This window comes from Pogoniulus pusillus, chromosome 12, assembly GCF_015220805.1.
Source record: "Pogoniulus pusillus isolate bPogPus1 chromosome 12, bPogPus1.pri, whole genome shotgun sequence".
NCBI classification, from domain to species: Eukaryota; Metazoa; Chordata; class Aves; order Piciformes; family Lybiidae; genus Pogoniulus; species Pogoniulus pusillus.
The window spans coordinates 20,407,343-20,430,622 of NC_087275.1; the positions used below are offsets into that span (position 1 = coordinate 20,407,343).

The 23,280-nt window shown below is 41.0% G+C and overlaps 1 protein-coding gene across 7 annotated transcripts in view; it reads right to left on the minus strand.

Moving 5' to 3' along the window:
• Positions 1–4,795: 4,795 nt before the first annotated feature.
• Positions 4,796–23,280, minus strand: part of PRDM15 (PR/SET domain 15) — a 33,997-nt gene continuing 15,512 nt past the window's right edge. For 3 of the 7 annotated variants that reach the window (XM_064152560.1, XM_064152561.1, XM_064152562.1), the window contains exons 8-25: positions 22,542–22,760; positions 21,515–21,650; positions 20,252–20,433; positions 18,823–18,917; positions 17,840–17,927; positions 16,327–16,494; positions 14,827–14,921; positions 13,706–13,837; positions 12,627–12,761; positions 11,552–11,715; positions 10,992–11,071; positions 10,271–10,390; positions 9,441–9,572; positions 8,866–8,949; positions 8,503–8,678; positions 7,227–7,307; positions 6,645–6,857; positions 4,796–6,178 (exon numbers count right to left, since the gene is read on the minus strand). In XM_064152560.1, the coding sequence (XP_064008630.1) occupies positions 5,699–6,178; positions 6,645–6,857; positions 7,227–7,307; positions 8,503–8,678; positions 8,866–8,949; positions 9,441–9,572; positions 10,271–10,390; positions 10,992–11,071; positions 11,552–11,715; positions 12,627–12,761; positions 13,706–13,837; positions 14,827–14,921; positions 16,327–16,494; positions 17,840–17,927; positions 18,823–18,917; positions 20,252–20,433; positions 21,515–21,650; positions 22,542–22,760 (2,780 nt within the window). In that variant the 3' untranslated portion in view covers positions 4,796–5,698. Of the gene's footprint in view, positions 6,179–6,644; positions 6,858–7,166; positions 7,308–8,502; positions 8,679–8,865; positions 8,950–9,440; positions 9,573–10,270; positions 10,391–10,991; positions 11,072–11,551; positions 11,716–12,626; positions 12,762–13,705; positions 13,838–14,826; positions 14,922–16,326; positions 16,495–17,839; positions 17,928–18,822; positions 18,918–20,251; positions 20,434–21,514; positions 21,651–22,541; positions 22,761–23,280 lie in introns of those variants that run through there. The other 4 variants (XM_064152564.1, XM_064152563.1, XM_064152565.1 and 1 more) reach the window with 4 other exon arrangements.

The following is a 23,280-nucleotide window of genomic DNA, read 5'->3' on the forward strand; positions in this document are numbered from 1 at the left end:
GTCTGACAGCAAAAAGACACTTAGACTTTGCTTTAGCTGAAATAAATCCCCACACTCTTGTATACTTTTAAAATTGCTTTTGACATCAGCTGCTCTTCAGCCATTGCACTTAATAGCCACCTTTTCAGAAGTGTTAGCAACTGCCCCAACAGCCCATCAATGAGGCAGAAAGACAACAGCATTACACTGCAAACATTGGCAAAACCCAGCCTCTGAGCGCGAGACTGAAGACTCCTGGGCAAGTCGCACCTTCCCAGCCATGCTCAAACCATGCCCCCTCTGCCCCTTTCAGCTCAGTTGTTGGCAATGCAAGTTTAGCAATATGAGCCTGGACTCTAGAAAAGCAATTGGACGACTCAGCCACACAGATTGCTGCACTACAGGGGCTCACTAAGCTGAACCAGAGTCTGAGCTGAACCAACAACAGCATTCATGCAGAACAGCACTTCACTGCCCAAGAGGGCAAGTAAATCCAGAACAGTTTCCTCCAAGTGTTTTAGAGCAAGAAACATCCTTTCCAACCATGGCTACACTGTATGATGAATCACCTGCGGCTTTTTGAAGTGTTACAACACTTCTAAGCAAGAAATTTTAATGGCCTCTTGCCATATACAGTGCAAGTATCCCAGTAACATCTCAGCACGGGAGAAAATCACTCCGAGTTGATGACAAACATGATGAAAACACCTTTTTCCCCCCTCCTGTTGGCTTCGTGCCACTTTGGATTTGCCACAGGGCAAAAGCTCACATGTGGAAACAAACCTTGGTAACTAATCTTGCAGATGCAAGTCATGTGGCTGCACAGTCTGTCTCCAAAAGTACCTCAAGCAGAGCTTTGCTGTGCATCATGGTGCGCATCGGCTGTATGCTCTGCTGCTATGTATTCTTCCCTTTCAACACCAGATGGGGCCAATGAACAACTGCGGTGAAAAGGCGTGCCAAAAACATCCAAGGTTTTGCAACAGACATGCCAACATCAATAATAAATGTCAGGCCAAAAGTTAATCAGGAATGGTATTATTGTTACTTTAAATACAATCATAGAACTGTCAGGGCTGGAAAGGACCTCAAGGACCTTCTAGCCCCAACCCCCTGCCAGTGACACCTCACACTAGATTGGGTTGCTCAGAGACACATCCAGCCTGGCCTTAAAGAACTCCATCGATGGGGCTTCCACCACCTCCCTGGGCAGCCTGTTCCAGTGTCTCACCACTCTCATGGTGAAGAACTTCTTCCTAGCATCCAATCTGAATCTACCCAGTTCTAGTTTTGCTCCATTCCCCTTAGTCCTATCACAACCTGACATCCTAAGAAGTCCCTCGCCAGCACCAAGGAAATCACTTTACTGAACAAGAACTTCCAAAGCAGTACTAGCAAAGCTATTCATCCATTTTCATGTGGTACCTATAGTTTTTATATGTGAATGTCATTTGGATGTATGCATTTTTTTCCATTCCTAGCTTTCAAAATGCGAAATTGAGGCATCTCTAAGTGTGCAGAACACTGTGCAGAACACTAAGTAAATCATTATGACAAACTGACCAAAAATTCAGTTCTAGAAATAAACTCAGCTATTACTTGTATGTTAACTTCAACCAATTCCTGGTACAATAAAAGGTACAGAAACATGTCTAGTTAGACCAGTAGATTTCTGCAAGAAACACTCTTTTCATACTGACAATTCTAAAAAGAACATTTTAATTTTGGAGAGTGTAGTAGCACTCAATACAGCAGCTTTTCCTGAGAGAACTCACCACAGATCACAGCCAAGAAAGACTTCATCTCCTCTGCCTTCTGTAATGACTCAGTAAGAAGCTACAGAACAAATATTTCAGTGTTACTCCATATTCCTGTGCATTTTGGGATCTGCAAAGTTCTATGTGATAATGAAGCTTCTTGCTTTTGAAGCAAGTCTATGCAATCTGGAGAAAAAAAATGTTTGATGCATCAATTGAGGACCAGAAAAGATTAACACTGCCAGAGTTCTGTACCTTGATGCTCCTTTACTTGAGAGCCAACGTGCCACAGACAGCATTCAATTAAACAACAGTCTTAGTAATAAACAATGACAACACACAGAACAGTACCCAACATCACTCCTTTGGCTCAAAGTAATCCCAGCTTGTTACTCAACAGCGGGTATGCAAAAGCTCCAAGAGATGGCTGGAAACAGTAACCTTCACATCCTACAGCTGAGAAGGCTAGCAACAAATTGGCAAAGGACAGTTGGATTGCACATCCCTGACAGAGTTTTATTTCTTGTGCAGCTTGAAACAGCACTGCTACAACTCTGGCATTCATCTGAGAAAAGGCTTTGCTGAGAGCGCAGCTGGCAGTCAAAGGCTCTCCAAAGGATGCTCTGCCTGAAAAGGCATCCACTGAACAAAACCAAAGTAGTTCGCTTTGTTTCCTATGTTGCAGCACACCCAGGATACAGCTGTGTTGTCTTACAAGATCTTAGTAGCAGTAACAAGAATCGTATTGTGAGATGCTGAGGTGCCGTAGGGATGGTTGCAGGGGAAGTGAAGATCATTTCTAAACAGTGATTAAAAGGAGGAGAGAAGATGAGCTTTCAGAGAACTTTCAATTGCCTGGCATAGTCAAAGCCCTTCCAGCAGTTCCATTTTTCCCTCCTCAAGCAGAGTATTACTTAAGATAAATTTTACCATTATCCCCTAGAACAACATCCCCAGGGACATGGTAAAGTCCCTGTCACTGGAGGTTTTAAAGATACAGCTGGCCCAGGTGCTGGATAATCACATCAAGGCTGGCTTCCCAAGGTCCTGTTCAACCTGGGCTGTTTTATGATTCTGGGGAAACAGAGACCAAAAATTTCTTTTCTATGTGACCACCAACATGCAGCCATTTCTTGTGTGATCATTCCTTTTAAAACCAGCTAGAACCAGTCTTTACCAGAAAGCTAAAATGCTAATTTGCCTGCCTAGGATTATGCAGGCTAGGTAATGTGGGAGGAATGCTAGGCAGTGTAAGAATACAGAATACCAGATGATTACATTAGGATAGAGAGTTTGTATGAAGCCAGAAAGGTCTCTATAATAGCTGATCACCTCCATATGCAATTCTTGTCCAACAGGCAACTACATGTGTGAAAGACTGGGGCTCATTCAATACATCATGAATGGTACTATAGTAGTATTTACATAGCACAGATGTAGTCACCCTGAAGCTAAGACAAAAACCCTCTTTTTTTTCCCCAAGTAAAAGCTCAATCACCATTTACATATGTCTAAGCAAACGTCATCTTGCAGCTCTATACACCGCACTGTAACCCTCCATGTGTGTGTATGCACATGTATGTATTTTCTAGATGTTACCCATCTTTTATTTACCACAGCAAGGTGACCTAGGACCTCTCCACTTGCTTTCCTTCTACCACCCCCTACCTGCCTCACTCCCTTTTTTTCTCCTCTTTAAAATTACTCTGCCAAAAGATAACATGCCTTTACTAATTAGGCACCAAACACAGGGGTGAAAGGTTTTAAGTACATAAACAACACACTCCATAAATAAAACTGAGTTTCCTCTTGACCAGTGGGTTTACTGTGGAGGGGAAGCACATGTGGACAAGACAGCCGAGAAGAAACTTAACTCTCTCAAGCCAGTGGTGAAATAATCCAGGTGATAAGAGTGGTATAAAACTGCACTTCTCGGGACACTGAGAGGCTGATAAAATCACAGGATCTCATACCATTGTGTTAAAAGGGTCCAAGGAAGACAGAAGTTGATAGAGAATGAAATTCACCACTCCAGTAGAAGCGAATTTATCTTTCTGATATGCAGTCTTGTCCCACTGGGTGTTAAGCCCCTCCCATGCAAACATTTTACAGGCTTCTTGGCACTCAGAGCAAAACTGTTCTGCTCCTCTGACACACCTGCTCCATCACATCTGTCACCAGAAATGCCTTTCCTACACCTGTCTTGTTGCAACTAAGCTTTGCGCAGCAGCCTCTGGACACTGCTGCGGCACCAAGAGAACCACTGGAAGTTAATTTTAATATCTAGACATTGGAAGAATTTGTCATACAGACTATAAGGCATCTTTCAGGGGCCAAGTAGTCCATGTTATTAATACAGGCTTTCAAAGCTGAAGTCATTTTTGCTAATACATAAAACATTTTCATAAATACAATAGGCACAGACAGGATTTTCCCAACTGTTAATCTGCCTTCACTGTCAAACACAGCAGCTGCTTTAGCCTTAGCAAAAAACCTTTAGCATGGCTCTGTGGCTCAGTCTGCTGCCCCAAAGGCAGTTCTTCAGCCACAGCTGGAGGGACAGATTTGGCTTTCAGGATTCTAGGCAGCAGGTTTTTTTTGTAATAGTTTATTCCTTTTTGATATCATCTGCTTTTTCTCTGTGGGAAAGATACTATCTTCTTGACATACTGAAGTCCAGACTGCACATCAAGGTATGGAGAATGGATGAAAGTGTGGTATCAGCAACGATGCATTTGTCCCAACCCACTATTTATAACCCTAACAGTCATGCAAACCTTGCCCATTATACACTCGGGTATGCTGCCTCCTTGTGGCAGAATATGCTTCAGACATCCTTTTTTCCCCTTGCATTTCATCATGCAAGAAAATGCTGTGAACTTTGGAAACAGAAGGAATAGAATCCATACATTATTTCTGTGAGGAAGGGCAATGCAGGGATGAAAAACTTAATGAATCATATTCAGAACTGTTTTTCACACTCAGCAGGACCACACAGTAAAGGCCATATATATATATATGTGCATGTATATATATATATATATATATATCTCAAAAGAATGCTTTCTCAAATGTTTATTACACAATGAGTGAAGACTAATTAAAAAAAATTCACATCCTGAACTTGATCAAAAGGGACCAATTGCTCTTCAGACCTATTACCTAGGAGTAAGAATTAAAGAGCAGTTTTGAAAATTTACATAAAACCATATCACATTCTTGTTTCAGTTCATAACTGCTTTGATTCAAACTTGACCAGAAGACCCTAAAAGTGGCTTTAGCATGAGACCAACCACCCAATTCAAGTAGCACTAATGTTGTGTGATGGGTACACAATTTTTCCAGGACTAAAATGGAAATACTTTGTGAAATTGGTATATTCTCTTTCACACCACACTCGTCCCCATCCCAAAGCCCCCAACCTCTGCCTACTTTATCTGTGTTGTTACATACAAGACCTAAAGAAGATAAAAAACAAGACAATTATTGTTTTGCTCATTTCAGTCTTTACCAGCTGACCACAAGTGCATTCCACATCACTGTGAGAAAGGTCTTCATATGTCATTTCCAGACTGGAAAGAAGTGACGTGGTATGGCTCAGAGGGTTTTGTATCACCAGTGCCGTAGTATTTAGGTTTTCCCTGCTTTGGTTAAAATGTATTATGATGCTCCTGTCAAACCTCAGTCTTACTGCATGAAATACACACTGCAAGGAGGTGCTAAATTTATGGTCAGATTTCTTCTTTTTTTTTTTTGAAGACAGTGCAAGACATAGAGATAGCATGAGAATCTCGAGACTAGGGTGTTGCAGGATGCTCTGCCCATGTTACTTACATTTCACTGTATGAACATGTTGCCATCTCTGTTTGGTATCCAGCAAACAGTCCTATTAGAAATTTTCCAAATGTCTCTGTGTTTTTGTCTCTCAGTACTGTCCATTGCAAACCTCTCCAAAATATAAATTAGTAGCTGTACATCTGTTGCTGCTGCTGCTCTGTTTGAACCTGTTGCTGTCCAGACGGCTGCTGCGTTGGCTGTGCCTGAGGCTGCAAGACATCAGTCTGGGGCACTGACCTCCATGTAAGAGGATGCTGTTCCGTTACCTGGTTTCCTAGAGGAGCAATGGAGTTCACCAAGGTGGTCAGGTTTATAAAATGGGCCACGGACTGAGGATTTGCTGCCTCTGGCTGTGGCTGGATCTGAATGTCATTTTGGCGGTTGTGCAGCATGGCGGAGCCGCTGACAGTGTCGAAGGTCACGGTGAGAATTGAGTTGTCCAGCTGTAACTGGCGTTCAGGTGCAGTCAGATGGCCCACAGCCACTGGCTGGAGGTTTGTGAACTGGGTCCCAGCTGCCGTCGTAATGGGGGTAACAGTGATATTTGTCAGCCCAACAGAACTGGAAGGGGCTGTGACATTTGGGTCACTAAGGGTCACCACCACCTGAGGAAAAACAGAAAAGTAACCTCAGCCTTCTGTCTTGCAGCTGACAAACAAAATACCAAGCATGAAGAAAGATCAGCTGAGTGATGATGGGCTGACATGTTGGTACTGCCAGCAAGAGAAGCAACACAGAAAGCTTGCAATGTAGCAACTTCCATGCAGAGAAGTAAGAAGGTGATGGGAGGGAGGCATATGCAACATTCAAAACAAGCAGACAAACTAACTTTGTATTTTTTAGTCACACCTTCAGCCTGTTAGTGCTATCTAGCAAGCTAGGAGACGGTAAGACCAGAGGAAATGAAAACACTCAGGGAGCTTACAGGCCCAAGTCCTTGTTTTTTTAAAGTCTTTATTAATCTTTGTGTCACCACAATTTATAAAATCAGCCCAATCATTGTTGTATGTTTGCTATTAAAAAAAAAGAATTGCAACATCTGCTACTCATCATCCTGCTACTGGAGCTCACCTGCTGAATGCTCTGTACAGCAGAATTAGTTTCATCTCCAACATTCCCTGTGAATTCACCTTCTTTCTCTGTGTATTCACTGAAGGCAGGTTCATCAGGCACTTGAGCTTCCTCCTCCTCACCTGACTTTTGTTTTCGTTTCTGGCCACGTTTAAGAGCTTTCATGTGCCGCTTCCCTTCCGGTAAGTCTCCCTGTTCCAAGGCTAATTCCGGCTGGAGCAACACAATTAAAAACAAAACACAAAGTCATTTTTGCTTAGAGAAGTTCCAAGTACGAGACTATCACCTGAAACTGGCTCACTGTCAACTCTCAAATTAAGAACTTCTAATAAAAGCCTGACTTCAGGGAGTGACACCTCCTCCCCTAACTACGTCCACTGCAACAGCACCCACGTTACATAACAACAGAGCTTGCATCTGCTTATACACTTTAAAACAGGGCTGACTCTCCTAAAAAGCACATTCGTTGTCCGTCAGCCTTTGCCCAACTATGATATGTACCAAAAAAAGTCACATCCTCACCTCACCCTCCAGTAGGCCTGGAACCTAGCTGCCACCAGAATTCTGCAACGGCGAATTTACCTGAACAATCCCAATTGAGGAGGCATCGATGGTAGTTGTCTCTGGCAGCTGCTCTAAATCATCAATCCTCACCGAAATAATCTGTGGACAGAGGGGTTAGACAGTGAACTGCAACAGGGCACATCGCAGGCAAACAATGGAGCATTGCTCTAATTAATCCTGTTGCAAAGTAAAAAATCTGTAAGCTAACATGTTACAAATATCATTGAATACAAGGGACCTAACCAGGGTTTATTTTTGAGTAACTTCATGGCACATCATCTTTTCTTTCTTGCTGAAACCCAGCAAAGGTCAAAGATAACAAGAGAAGAATATGTTTATTTTCATATTCTAGACAGAACACAACCCACTGGGAAGTGATGAGTTCTGCAGAAAACAGTATGTCTGAAAAAATAAATTCTTTTAGGATGATGTCTATCAACTGTGAACTACTCCATTATTTTCACTTAAGACTACATATCTCAGCTTACCAAAGAACAGAGACAAATCACCCTCTGAACTGCAGATGTGTAGTTGCATTTTTAATGCAGCAGCCAACCAACAATTTTTTTTGTTCATTTCTTTTCTAGTTGTGATGACAAAAATAATAAATAAAAAAAACCCATCAGAGGTAGCTCAAGGCAAAGCAATACTAATGATAAAATGGTAGTTGCAAAATTAAAATGGCTCAAAGGGAATGGACAAGCCTTAGTCAACCTAAACAAGAAATGCTGAAGAGAAACACAATAGCTATGCAGAAATGTAGAACAGAGAAAAAAGCCCCACTGGGGTCAGACAAAACATCCCTCTAATCCAGCTCCTTTGCAGTCAGCATTCATTTTTAATACTAAGAATAATTTTGTATCATCAGCAGATGCTGCCACCACCTCTCTATTCAACCACTTCTTTCAGATCACTTCTGAATACAGAGAACACAATGGAGAAAAAGAATCAATTATACTCTCTAATGGACAAAGACAAAACATGAGAAAACATACATGTAAGCTGAGGCAGAAAAAGAAAAGGGATTTAAAATAACCAGAATTTAATTTTTAGGGACTGACAAGCAGGTTTACTACTGAAACATAACATAATAAAAAGGCTGATTTGGTTAAGTGCATTCTTAATAGACACTATGTAAAGTCATCCCCAAAAGAATAGAAAAACAAAGAAAAATGAGAGAGAGAAAAAAATCCTTCCAGGTCACTGAAAGCCATAAACTATCTTTAAAATAAAATTTTAAAAGTACCAAAATCACAGCAAATGACCCCACAGTCTACCTGCCAAACTAACTCACCTCTGGATGCTTACGTCGCATATGTCGGCTCATGGATGCTCTGGTAGAAACCTTTGTCCCACATAGCTGGCAGCTCTGAGCTTCTACCTTATCGTGAGTGAGCTGGATGTGCTTCTGCAGCATGTAATCAGTGACATATTTCTTATCACAGACTGAACATGTCCACTGTTTTCCTACTGGTGGCAGACGGAAGAAAATATTGTCAGCAACAGGCCCCAGAGATGAGTACTGCATTGTCACAACATCTCAACAAGTGGAACAACTTGTCGGTAACTTGGTTAGTCCCAAGACTGGCAAGTCTAAAGGAAGCCCAGAAACAAAAAAAAGCTATTGTCTTTGGATACCATTTTTCAGAGGCCTTACCTGTATGAATCAACTTATGAGTCTCCATTGTATTTCTCTCGCTGAATGTCTTGCCACAGAGCTCACACATGAAATCTTTGATTCCTGCATGAAGAGCACATTTGACACCAGAGTCAAAACAGTCAAAGGCATCTGGGACAATTCCAAGTCTCATATTACTAACAAAGAAGGCAACCAAACAAGTAGAAGCACCACAGCTTCACTATTTAATTTTTATCCAAACCATGACATTACATCTGTCAGAAAATTAATCCAAGAGGAATTGATGTGGGAAACAAAATTTTGGTATGGGAAATGAGAACCTGAAGACTAATTCTAAACCAACACTCTAGACCTACCCAAAAGCAAAAGTACCCCTCTTCTAAAAGTAAAACATTAAACCAACCAAGCTATGTATCTTAGCTGTATAGCAGGTAGCCTCAGCTGATAAATGGACAAAATCTCACTTTTCAAAAAGCAGACCATGTCTATTTTAATATTAGTATTTCTTCTACTCTGACTGTTCTGGGTGAGAGCTCTCTTGGGAAACGTTTAACTGATGCAGTGCCCTTTATGCACATCTCCAGAGACCTCACCTGTGTGTCTTTTGTAATGCTTCAGCATGTTAACTTTCTGAGCAAATTTCCGGTGACATTCCTTGCATTCATATTCCTTAATCCCTTTGTGAAGTTTCATGTGGTGACGAAGTGCATGTTTTGTCTTCATCCCTGTGAGACAAAAAGTACAGTGTGACCATCAGCCCACTGCTCCCACCTTCCAAGGACAACCTGGGATGCTCATGTTGCTATGAGATTAGATCTGCTGCACGTCCACAGTTGAGTATTTTTATTTAGACAGCAGTGCCCATTACTGTTATTATTTTTAATTCCAGGCAAAAGGAAAACATCTGAGTAACCCATGAAGAAGAGTCAAAATATCAGGGGCAAGCAAAGACTGATCATTAGAGACGTTAGACTTACTGCCTTCCACTAAAATACCAGTTCAGATTTGTCCCAAGTTAAAATGCAAACACTTAACGAAGTAAAAGCAACTCTCAGAAGGAGAAATTCCTCATTTGTTAATAGTGACAAGATCTGCTGCTATTCAGTTTTGCACTGCAAATGTGTTGGAACTCGGGCAAGCACTCCTCAGTCTGGCAAAAGCAAATATGATGATTGTAACAATTTTATTGAGATTGTAAATTATTGATTTGTCTAACAAGCCATGAAGCTAGATCATATAAAATGAGGAGTAGTTGATATATCCATAAGCCTCCTGACTGATACGGTTTCTGCCACTCAAAAAATGCAGGCTACACAGCACTCTGAGGACCTTCCCATTATTCTGAGAATGGAAGCAGTTCTAATTCAGATATTCACCTGCTATGCAGTATCACAGTTAATGGAAAACAAGGCATCAGACATACCTTTGCCACATTCTGCACACAAGTATTCTCGGATATTATCATGGACTCGCATATGTTCTTTTAACATGTCTTTTCTAGCAAATGATTTGCCACATTGCTCACAAGCATGACTTTTTACACCTTAAAAATAAATGTAAAAGACAACATAAACAAACAAACAAAAAAATGTTAATGAAAAATGTGCATCTCCTAAAAAATTGACTAAACTGGTGAATTAGGGGGGCAACAGTCCACCTGCGCTGTCAACCACATCCTTCATGCATATTGTGGCCCGAGCTAAACTAGAAACCTCTGGAGAGAGACAAGAGAAAAGCTGTCTTTTTGTGTGAGATCTGGAAGAAAAAAGTATACAAACCCTGAAAGGAAAACACTGAATAGCATGAAATAATAATGAGCTGTTAAAAATGATTTTGCAATAGCAGTTTTCAGCCTGTGTAATGGTGAGAAGGTGGCATGAAGAATTTGAGGAAGAACAGAGAATCAGAATTTTTAGCAGGTGAATCCTATATTATATTAACCATGAATCTAGATTGTCTGCTTAGCCTAAATACTTTCATTAGTACTATCTCTTTTGGAAAACTGGTCTACTCTAGAAGGATAACATTTATCTTATTGTAACAGTTACAACGAATAACTTATGTCCTGAAAAGAATAAGGCAGGCACTGGCAACAGAAATATCTTTTAAATCTTGCTAATAATAAAGAAACACAATATTTTTACCTGTATGTATAAGCTTATGCCTTTCCAGATTCCCTATACTGTTAAAAATCCTTCCACAGATTTCACATGGATGAATGTATCTGAAACCAAAGAGATCAAAACCTGTCACTCTTATTCCTGAGGCAGAGCTGGGTTTGAAGCATCTTCATCAGTAACTGTATTACATTTGGCAATATTAACTACTAAAAAACGTTTCTTGAAACATGAATGCATTTTTAAAAGGTGCCTTAAGGAAACAGTAAGTTCACTGCAAGCTTGGAGCTGATTGGCATTGCTCAAATCACAGTTTTTAGGAAATAGTTACCAAAACTGTAGACTGATACTTCACAAAGCTCAAACTAGGAGGACATCAAATTATAATCTTTGGGAAGTGAATTATTAGTGATATATGCACATATACATATAGAGATCTCTACTCCAGGCTTTTAAGAAACATTTTAACACTTCTTATAAAGTTTCAGATATTTCAGTATAGCTCAATTCTCTAAAAGGATCAGGTGGCAAAGCCACTGTAACTTCAAAAACAGTTCCTCTTATCAGTCCAAGATGTGACATCTTACTTCTGCACATTGGGATCAGGCAGGTTCTCCCGATGAATGACCATGTGTGCGTGGTAAGTTGCCTTCAAGGCAAAACGTCGGTTACAAATGCTGCAGCCGTAGCCTTTCTCCTTGTGAACCTCCATGATGTGCTTCAGGTACTCCTTCCCTCTGCCGAAAGTCAACTGTGGAATGAACCAATAGTGAATGCAAGGCAAAAGAAGTTTTTGGGAACAGCAACAGAAACCTGAATATTACTATCTTCACAATCTTTTAAAATGAAGATAAATTAAGCACTTCATCCACATTAAACGTAAACTCTGATTTTCAGGGGCTGAGGCAGTGGCTCAGCTTCCAGAATTCCCTTGGTCCTATGTCAGCCTGGATTTTTCCTGTTCTCACTGATTGTTTTTACATCCCACTCACACTAGCATGGTGTCCTTGACCAGGAAGGGCACAGAATCCAGATGGGCCTTATGGACCCTATTCTTCCTTATAATTTCTTTAATCAATGGCAAAAACCATGCAGCAAGGAGTTTAAAAAGTCTCTCAGCTGATAACTGAGTAAAGTATGTTCCTGCAGTATTTCCAATGCCACTCTGTTAGTAAGAGGGTAGGCCAAGAATAAGTAATCATGCTGAACATAAGCAACAGTTTTAATCCTCCAGACTGGATATGCACTTGAGGACCACTTGATCTCATAAAAATTAATCAGTCTGTAGACTGTATCATTCAGAAATGCAATAATGATTTTAAATTGCACACAATTTCAAAGGTAGCATAAGACTTGAATGTTCCTTTATTGTTTCTTCTTCCAGTCTTGCTTGCTTGCCTCCTTATGCACAGATAAGCACACATATCCATATTCCTCTTTCCAAGCATTAGGCATTCACCTCACAGAACACCACCTACAGTTTCAAGGGAATAGCATCACTTCATAGACTAGTGGTAACATGCACTGCAGAAGAGAGCAGACCTGTGGACTGGCCTTCTTTTATTGAAATATAAATAGTTCTGGGTTTTCAGTAACGTTAATGGCATCTCCATTTCCTCCCCCCATTCCAAAACAAGTTAATTTGAAAGTATTTAAAGCTACCTGGCACCTTTTGCAGCTATACTTGTGAGGCTCAGAATCTGCACTTTCATCAGAGTTGTCATCATTTTCCTCTGATGAGATCCCAATTTTACCAATGAACTCTTCCCTCTGGTGATCATCCATAAGAGCTATGTCCTGAGTAGAGTGGGAAAGAATACTCTGTTTTAATAGGTTAAACTTCCCTTTCAAAAGGTAATGTCAGGTCAGCTTTTGTTGCCATCCCAACTGCTTTGCATTAGCAATTACTTATTTAAAGTATCCTCCTGCTTCATTCAATTCAGGTAAATAAAGTTCCTCTGTCCATGACTAAACAAAGAGCAACTGCTTATTCAAGTAAATAATAGTAATTTTTTTTGTGTATGAAAGGAACTTTAGTGTAAACAGAGACTCAACTGGTACAGTGTTACATCCATAAAAGCTTCTTTATGAGCACCACTGAGTGATACAATTCTCTTTTCAACCAATTCCTCACAATTCAGCATTAGCCTGGTTTGGTCAAGATAATCTGGGTTTGATTAAGCAGTAAGAGTGGGATTGTTTTGTGATTTGTACCTTTTTGATTAAACTAGGTAAGAATTCAATACACAGGCAGTTATGTTGGCATATAAAAGAGAATCACACTCACTTACATGGAAAGGGCAGGAACAATTAGTTCTCATTCATTTTTTCTCACAGAGGATGACAGCAACCAAACTGCAGCTAGAAAAGCACATCTGCCTGCAGCCTACCCAGTAAATTATTCTCCCTGCTTTAAACTGAGCAACCTCTGTGATTCACCCAAGGGTGCAGAGGTGTTTTTTTTCCACAGTGTTCAAGATCAGTGTTCTGGAGCAGTAGCTAAAATACTTCAGACACAATAATCCACATACTCTGCAGCAACCCAGATGTAGAAACAGCCATGGGTACATCACAGAACAAGTCTTGCCAGGATGTTATAGCAACATCCCTGCACAGGGTGCATAGTCACTATTGTGTTGTCAGTATGAACATTTAGCTGTAACAGTCTCAATGTATTTACTGATATGCTTATGTATCTGGTAGATAACATGCCTTTTGGAATAACTTATTAAACACAGTACCTTAAAATGGACATGAATATGATCTCTTAACACATCCACCCTGAAAAATTTACGTCCACAGATTTCACAAGTGTACTTCTTGTCTCCATGTGTTAAAAGGTGTTTGTTCATATTGCTCCTACATGAAAATACCTAAAAGAAAAGAAGGAAGTAGTTTTGTGTCATGTCCAGAGCAGCTATAGTTCTCTGCAAGTTATTCAGCAGACAGCACTGTCCTGTTTTACACCTCTGGGCTAGAAATGTGTAGGAGCTCCTGTTGTCTAACCAGCAGGCCACCTCAGAAGCTAAAAAGCTTCATCAAAATTACACAGGGTGGACTTAGAAATATTTAGACAATGTCTCTTGAATCATGAACATTCCACCTATCTGTAAAAAGTCACATCCACAAAATCTACCTTCATTCATGCCAAGGCATCAGAAACAAAGGTCTACACACCAACTTGACTTGCTTGAGTACATCTTGTACTATGCATCCTTCATAAAGTCACTAGTTGAACAGTCTTTGAACTTGTGCTAATAGCACTTAAGATCATGAGCGTTAAACACACAAGTGTGACAGTGCCATTACTTCAATTTCACATGAATCCAATCTGATTTCTTAGAGAAAATTACTTCTAACTGAAAATTATTCCTAATGCACACAGTCAGCTCCAGCTGTTTACATGCCAGCACAAAAACTTCACCCTAAATAACATAAGCTATTAGATTTTGCTGATGGGACATGGTGGACACGTTACTCTACACTGTGCCATACACCTTGAAAAATTGTCAGTCCAAACTTCAGTTTTATTCTTACCTTTGTCCCACCACAGGGTGGTGGCCACAGTGTGCTTGGACATACGAAGCGAAGGCAGTTTAAAGCCTAACATCTTGGTTGGACAGCAGAGCTCACCATGTGCCTGTCTGGATTGCAAGGCAATTTGACTTGGTATGCACCTCAGCGCCAGTCATTTAGCTCAACCATTTGGCAGGCTGTGGGACCTACCCAGGTAGGTTGCTATTGTGGTTTGATAGAGGGTGCCTCATTTGGAGGCACAGGGTTGAGGTGCACTGTACCCCTGCAGTATTCCTGGAGCTACAGTGAAGAGCTTCATGTGGCACACACTGGCAAAGATGCTTACCTTCCCACACACAGGGCATCCGGAGGGCTCCTTTTTGTAGCGAACCATGTTTTCTGTGCTGTGCTCAAAGTCTTCTCTTTTCACACGCCTCACCCCTTAACAGAACAGTCCCCATCAAAAAAACAAAACAAAAAAAAATAAACCATGGTTTTCCACTCCAATCTGCATGCCCTTTCAGGTGAATACTGTAAAGAAGAGTGAAACACCGGGAAAAGCCTCAATGCAGAATTTAGTTGCTGACAAAAGGATCATTTCTAAATTAAAACAGTGTCTCAAGAACATAAAAGCAGTCTGAAGTGTTGTAGTATGCCTCATTGGTTATTACACCAGTTGTAAAGGGTCTGAAAATAGACATTCATTGTCAACACCTAGGAACAGGCAGATCTAGTGGCACTTTGATCAGTTATCTGGCCCAGAAATTCCCCCTCAGTCTCTTAAGGAAGGGGGCAATTGTCCAGCATCACCTTTAATGCTCAGTGAGGATTTCAGACCTCTTTCTCTGCTCCTTTCAGGAGAGAAGAGGGCTGCTGACATTGTGACATGTAAACATGAGCCATCATCATTTAACCTCTTGTCCTCTAGTTCACAACAGAAAGGTCTGAGTCACAAGAGCAAGCCAGTGCTGGTCACTGGATGCATTTTAGTTCATATTTTGGCACTCTACCATTACCCAAGTTTTTACAGAGCCTTTGAGTACCTATAAGATCCTTAGATGTTTGAGATTTTGAACAGAAAACTCTTAGAATCTCATTTCCATATATTCTCAGTCTTGAAAGACATCACACAGCATTCCTTTTCTACTGATTTATCCAGGAATCACTTGGAGTACACTGCAAGCTCACTGCCTGTCTTTACATTTTCTACTTACTATGCTTTTTTTTTTTTAAGAAATAATAGAATTCAAAGAGTGGTTTTAAGTCAAGGGAGTGTAGGCTTAGACTGAATCTTAGGAAGAAGTTCTTCAGTAGGAGGGTGGTGGGACTCTGGAATAGATTGCCCAGGGAGGTTGTGATTGTCTCTCCTTCCTGGGGGTGTTCATGGCCAGGCTGGATGAGGCCTTGAGCAGCTGAGAGGCATCCCTGCCCAAGGCAGGGAGGTTGGAGTAGATGATCTCTAAGGCCCCTTCCAACCTAAGCCATTGATTCTCTGTTTCTAAAATTAGCTAAACTGCTGCAAAATAAGCCAAGCAACTTCCCAGTAGTACTGGATCCAGTCACATGAGGCTTGAAAAAAGAAAAGTAGGTGTATCTCTTAGGAAGTTTTTCATGGAATCAGACAACTGCCCTCAAGGATCTGTTGCTATGAGTGTTAATAAGTCACATTTTGCTGAAAGCTGCTAATCCAGATCAAGTAACTGACCAGGAAAAAAAAAACAAAAAACAACAAAAAAATGTCCAGAGCTACCATCCAGAAGAATTTAATATGCAACCATTTTCTTAACCTTCTCCCCTCTACTGCTGTTTCAAGAGTAGTAATTAGGTTGATCTGCAGTATACCTACCTTCCAAGTGTCGCCTTTGATGGTCAAGCATGACATCCTTCCGGTAGAACATCTTGTTGCAGATTTCACATGCAAACTTCTTATCCCCATGCTTTTTCTTGTGTTTTGAAAGATTACTGTTTGTAGAGAAGAATCTGAAACACATCTCACACTGGAATGTCTTGTCATCTGTAAGCAGAAGAAACAACACAGCTCTTTACTATGAAAACAGATATTGTGTGTTTGTGAGTTCTTCCCTCAGACAAAAACTCTTTCTGACTTTTAACATAGTATCTCTACTTAAATGGATTCAGGAGAGAAATCTACAAACATATACATTTAAACTTTACTTTAAAAATAAACATCAACCTGCTGAGTTAACTTTGGCTACCTATGAGTTTATCACTGAAATGATCTGAAGGACATTTCTTTAAAGGCAATAAATATATATGATGGTAACTTGAACGGTGACTCTTGCATGATAGCTTCTTCACACAGACTATTTACACTGTGGTCTAGCATATCTGTTTGCAACAGATTCTGTTACAGTTGATTCAAGTTTTTAATGCTGTTAAAACCACTGCACATAGAGCAGCACAACATTACGTGAACAGCTGTGCCTAAGCACCAGAGTACTTCTACCAGTACTGGTTCCTAATATCAGCCAATATTGAATATTCCAGAAGAAAGTGCAAAATCTCCAGACCACTAGGTTGCCATGGACCTATGGGGAACTTGTTTTGTATTCATGTTTCAACAGAAGTCTCACGTACTGAAAAAATGACTGCTCATTTTGGTAAGTCACCTCAGAGAAAAAAATGAGCTTGATGCTTTTGAACAAAGAGGATACTGGGATTGCTTGACATTACTTCCCATTTTTTATAAGGCCATGTTTTTGCACAAGCTGTACCCTCTACAAGGAAGTGAGGAAAATCTGTTTTGAATGATGTTGTTTAAGGGGCAATTATCCAGATGATTCTGGTCTAGCAGTTATTATGGGTCCATAAAAGTAGTAATAATGTCACTTTTTAAGCATAAGATCACTCAGCATAAATAATATGAACAACCACAAGGGATGGCTATGGGAAAAAAAAACACATAGGGAGTCTACTGCAACTATAAAGGAAGCAAGCATGAGAAAGCAGAAGAAAACTGTAATCCCAGAAACTGGTGCCCTTTCCAGTTTCTGTAGTCCACAGAAACTTGGTGAAATTTAGTTTCAAGAACAGAAGTTAAAGATGGTAATAGGGTATCTGTGAATAGGCAAATGAAATCCCAGGGAGGATATTGGACAGGGGAACACCAGACACTAAAAGAAGCAGCACAGAAAGGGATTTGCTGCTCTGTAGATTACTGCCTGTGCTTGTCTTATCCCAGCAATGCAGGGAAGCAGAGAGGCAGGCTGCTAACAACTGATTAAAGAAAAAATCTAAATGCTCACTGCCCCCTCGCTATTAATGTGCTGGGATGGACCTGGACATCCTCACAACACGGGAGTAGAGATGACAGGAAGCAGATGATCAGCCATTCTCACCTGTCCTGCAGTTATGGAATTCCAATGCACTCTCTATCCGAAAGGCCTTTTCACACGTGGTGCACTTGTATCTGTACTCGCTGTCCACCTGAGGATTGCAAGCAGTAAGTAAGGGAGGAAAAAGCCAAGTCCTGTCTGCCAGCAAAGTCTGAACCTCAATTTCTTCTATTTCTATCTTTTCCAATTTTTTTTCAACAGGACATCTAAATTGCACTGACACAAAACTGATGCTACATCATCCTGCCATGTTCCCTTATCTGAGCTCTCTCAAAAAAAAACACTATAGACCATACACCTGTGTGCATGTAACAGTCTTCCTGATAATCCATGGTCCAATAGAGATGGAATTTTGAGAAGGAAGATGCAATCTGACTCATCCTCCTGCTCTAGAACACATGCCAGCAATCTGAGAGCTTAGGACCTCGATGCCAAGCAGTAACAGAAATATGCACTGATAAGGCCCCACTACAGGCGTGTTTGATATTTACATGACAGCAGCACTGACAGGCCCTCACCAATAGGCACAGTGGTGCTCCACTGTACATTTACAGAAGCACACAGCCTTTATGACACAGCCTCTGTTAAGAGAGTTCACACATGAAGTGATGCTGCAGGTGGAGATAAATGAAAAAGGACAAGCAAACAAAACTGGAACCACATTTAGTACCACAAACTAAAATCACATCTCCCCTCTAGATCAATCAGGTCCCACTAATTCCAGCTTGTCATGTAGCTCATGCCTGAAAATAACTTCCTATAGGAAATTCAGACATGAAAAAGGACTTGAATGCTCAAAAGCTCATTCACGCTTTACAACATTTATCAGCTGTTGTAACAGCTGTTACCTCTCCCCATCAGGCTTGTCTTACTCACACAGGTATCTGCTCAAACATAATTGACTCAAGCTCTCCAGCTAGCACATAGAAACTCACTGTATGTTTTCATCTAACTTCAGAAAGAGCCCACTAGTTATTGCCACTCACTTCGTTCCTGCTGTGCTTGTAAGAAACGTGCTGCTTCAAGCTCTCTTTACGGCTGAACAGCTTGGCACATTCCTCACATTTAAATAGTTTGTCACCTGAGGAGATCAAGCACGATAAAATAAAACAAAGAAAGTAGTCAGTGATTGGCAAGAATCAAATCTAGGCAAGACAGGGGGAACTAAAACACAAACAGCTGCAAGGAAATGGGCTAGTGATGAGAAACTTGTAATTTAGGAGATCCAAATAGTGGATGTTACCCTTTTCCAACAATTTTGCTGGGTCTCCCATACTTTTTCAGTAATTATTTTCCACAGAATTCTGAGAAAGAGGTTACAGACCCCTGAAAGTGCAGACCAGAAGCCAGAAAGGCATCCTGGCTTGTATTAGAAACTGCGGCCAGTAGGAACAGGGAGGTGATTACCCCACTGTACTCAGCATTGATGAGGCCACACCTCAAGTACTGGGTTTGGTTCTGGGCCCCTCACTATACAAAAAAAATATTAAGGTGCTGGAGCATGTCCAAAGAATGGCAGAAAGGCTCATGATGGGCCTGGAGCACATGACCTACAAGAAGCATATGAGGGAGATGGAGTTGTTCAGTCTGGAGGAGAGGAGGATCAAGAGAGACCTCACTGCTCTCTACAACTACCTGAAGGGAGGCTGTAGCAAGGAGGGAGCAGCCTCTTCTCCTCAATGACAGGTGACAGGACCAGAGGAAATGGTTTCAAGCTGTGCTTTAGGCTGGATATTTGTTGTAGAATGTAGTTTAGGGAATTTTATGGGGAAAGAAATGAAGCCTGCTGAAGGGCTTTGCTACCTTCCATGACATATTAGGAAATACTTCTTTACTAAACCCTTTACTAAAAGGGTTATCAAACACTGGAATGGTCTGTCCAGGGCAGTGGTGGAGTCACCATCCCTGGGGGTGTTCAAGTGCTGCGTGGACTTGGAGCTTAAGGACATGCTTTAGTGTCAGCCCTTCAGTACTGGGTCAAAGGTTGGACTAAGTGATCTTCAATGCCTCTTCCAAGCAGATGTATTCTGTGACTCTGAAAGCATTCAGCTAACACACAGCAATGTTACTCCTGTGCCTGTGAAGGTGGAGTTGATATACCTGTATATATTTAAATGCAAGAATAGGTTTTGGGGAAAAAATATTTTAAACTAGGGCAAGGGTGTGATTTATCTAAATTGAAGTTTTAAATGCTCTATTTACAATTGTCAACATGTCACTGTGTGAAATAGCTTCACATGCTTTAGTCTACATAACTACAAATGTTTCCAAGAGAAAGTCAAAATAAAAGAAGACAACAATATCTCTCTCACAATTATGTATCCCAGTATCTAAAACCAGCCTAGATCTTTTGATCATAGGTGGAACCAACAAGAGACAGAAATCAAGATGCAAGGAAAGCAACACCAAACTCACCATGAGAACGGATGTGCCTGCTGAGGTTGCTGCTGTTCTGGAAGATCTTACTGCAAATACTGCATTGATAGACTCGCTTGTGCTCGCCAAGCTGTTTTATCAGCTTCCGCCGTATACCATGTCTACTGGAGAGAATTAAACTTCTTTTGAGGGACATGGTGTTTTGGTGATGAGCAAACCTACTGGATTAGAGAAAGAAAGGCAGGGACTGAAAGGTATCCCACGAGTTGCAAGAAAGTTCCACCAGCTGCCAAAAGCTAGAGGAGTGTAATGCTCAGCCTCTGATGGGAGAGAAGGGTGCCTGGAGCTTTCGCATTGCCAAGGTACTCTCCTGGCCACCCCGTGAAAGCAGCAGATATCAGAGTGCAGTTAGCTCCAAATTATTTTCACCCAGCAAAAATGAGGAAAACAGCACCATCGACCAGCCTCAGAGATTCTCTTAGCATGCCCCTCAGAGGAACACAAAGGATCTGCTCTGCTCATCCTCTGACAATTAGCACTACCTCAGTTTAGAAAGCTTGGCAGCTCGCATGCAAAAGGCGTATATAAGAGAGCAGCAAGGCACCAAGAAGCAGTGATCCATTTCCCAACACAGCCACTGCAATGCCTTTTTGATGGATCTGTCTCTGTTAAGCACTTCAATATATACCATTAAAGCTAATTTTTAAAAAGTGTTTTATTACACACACACACAAAATAATTCAAAAAGCTGATTTGACCTAGACAAAAAGGCAGAAAGGAATCTAAATTAATCAAATTATATTTAAGAGTCTCCCTGATGTTCTATTATACCAAAAGTTTCCCCTCCCACTGCTCTGAATCTGAAGTGTCACACACACAAATCAACAGAATGCCATTCATGACTTAGTGACAAAAAGGACTGAATAGTAATAAAAATAATAATAATTAGCATAATGTTTTTAAACAAAATTCTCTTTGCCTTATTTACCACCAACATTGAACGGGAGTAATATTCCATGTTGCAGCTGCAGAAGGCAGTGAATCGCACTGAACAAAAGAGCAACACAATGGAAGACGAAAATCTCATGGCTTATACTCTAAAATTCTACCACCAATATCTCACCACCTGTGCACCATTCTCCAGTGCACAAGCCATGTTTGTGGCACTCAAAGTTAGCTCTTGTAGCAGCAGCAGACAATTTTTTGCTAACAAAATCCAGTAGGCCCAGAAGTTGAGCACAGTCGTTACATACTACTTAAGTAATGCTACTGAGAGGAAATTCTACATCCCAGAACACTTACTTTGTCACTGGACTGATGTTATTTGTGGTGCTAGGCACCTTTCCTAGAACCAGTTCCATAATCCTCTCTTCTGCAGCTGAAGGCAGGGCTACCTCTTCTGGTGGGACCTCAGTTACAACCTCAGCTACGTGTTCCGCTGCAAACACATCATGAAAATACAGTGTTCATGTGGATATCCTAGAAATATAATCTCAAATGCAGAATTTGTAACAAGATGTGGAACCAAACACATTATTTGTCTACAGACATGTTAGTTTGTAGTAGGATTGCTAATGAGTAGGTAGCACTTGCAAGACAGAGAAAGGGGCTACTGAGTGACAAGGAAGATGTAGCCTTCTCAGGAAGAGATAATTTCTTACTTATTCAGCCTATCACTAAGGGGTCAGTTGACTCTGTATCATGGCTTCTTGAGAGGGAGGATGCTTTCTCTGCTGTTCCTTCTTGCATTAAGCTAGGCAGGTCTCTCATAATCACTACCCTGGGATTCTCTGGGCCTCTCTATTACTAAAATCATTACAGGAGAACGCAGGTGATCTAAGTGTAGATGCTGCAATGTTTATCATAGACAAGGCCCTCAGAGACAGTTAACAGAATCACAGAATGCTAGAGATTGGAAGAGACTTCCAAAGATCAAGTCCAACCCCTCTGCCAAAACAGGATCCCCTAGGGTAGTCCACACAGGAATGCATCCAGGTGGGTTTGCAAACTCACCAGAGGAGACTCCACAACCTCTCTGGGCAGCCCATTCAAAGAAGTTTCTCCTCGTGTGAGGTGAAATCTTCTATGTTCAAGTTTGTATCCACTGTTCCTTGTCTTAGTACTGCACACCAGTAGAAAGAGGTTGGCCCCCTCCAGTTGACACACACCCCTCAGATATTTATAGACAATTCCATATATCATCCGGTTTGGTGATCTAACTAAAAAACTCCATCTTGTCTCTCTGCTACTTTTTAAGCTTTTCTGAGAAGGCATCAATACAGATGAATGAGGGGATGTGTGATTAGCATCTTCTAAAGTTTTGCTTTACCTGGAGAATCTTCATCTTCAACAATGACAATAGGTGTTTCTGCTTTTGCTGTTTTGGGCTTTCTTCCCCGCCTGGCCTTCCTCCTTGAGTCTGTACTGGCTGCATCAGAGACCACTGGCTGGTCCTCAGAGGGAGCTTCCGATGCTTTCTCTGCAACAGTCTCATTTTGGCTGGTTCGGGGGGCACCTTTGGCTTGTTCCAGGTGACTCAGCAAGTGCTCTGGGTGGATGGGAAAGAATGAGAGAGTAGGGTTGAAAGAAGCTGTCATGGAATACTCAAAAGGATAGATCCAGTTGAAGCTTATCCATCACATCAATCTGATTTAGCAGAGACTCACCATCAAATTATTTCAAAAGCAGTCACAACACCTTCCTAAATAAAAGCACAGCACCTATCAAATATTGCAGTGATTATTCACAGGGATTGCATTTGTGAAGAGACGTGTTAGATAACACTGTTAAAAATGTTGTGCTCCCTGATAATGAATATGTCTCCTTTTCAAAAATAATTCATCAAATAGCCAGAAGTCTTACTTTAAATTCTTTGGAAAGCCACATAAAATAGCTGCAAATGAAATGCAGGGAAAAAAAGAGAAAGAAAAAGAAAAAAATATTTCATTACCTTGACTAACTCTGAGCCATAAATATCAGGCATATATCATTAAGCATAAGCTGCTATTACTGACTTTATACACTGCTCATGCAGCTCCTATCCTTGACATTCCTAATATTCATATTAT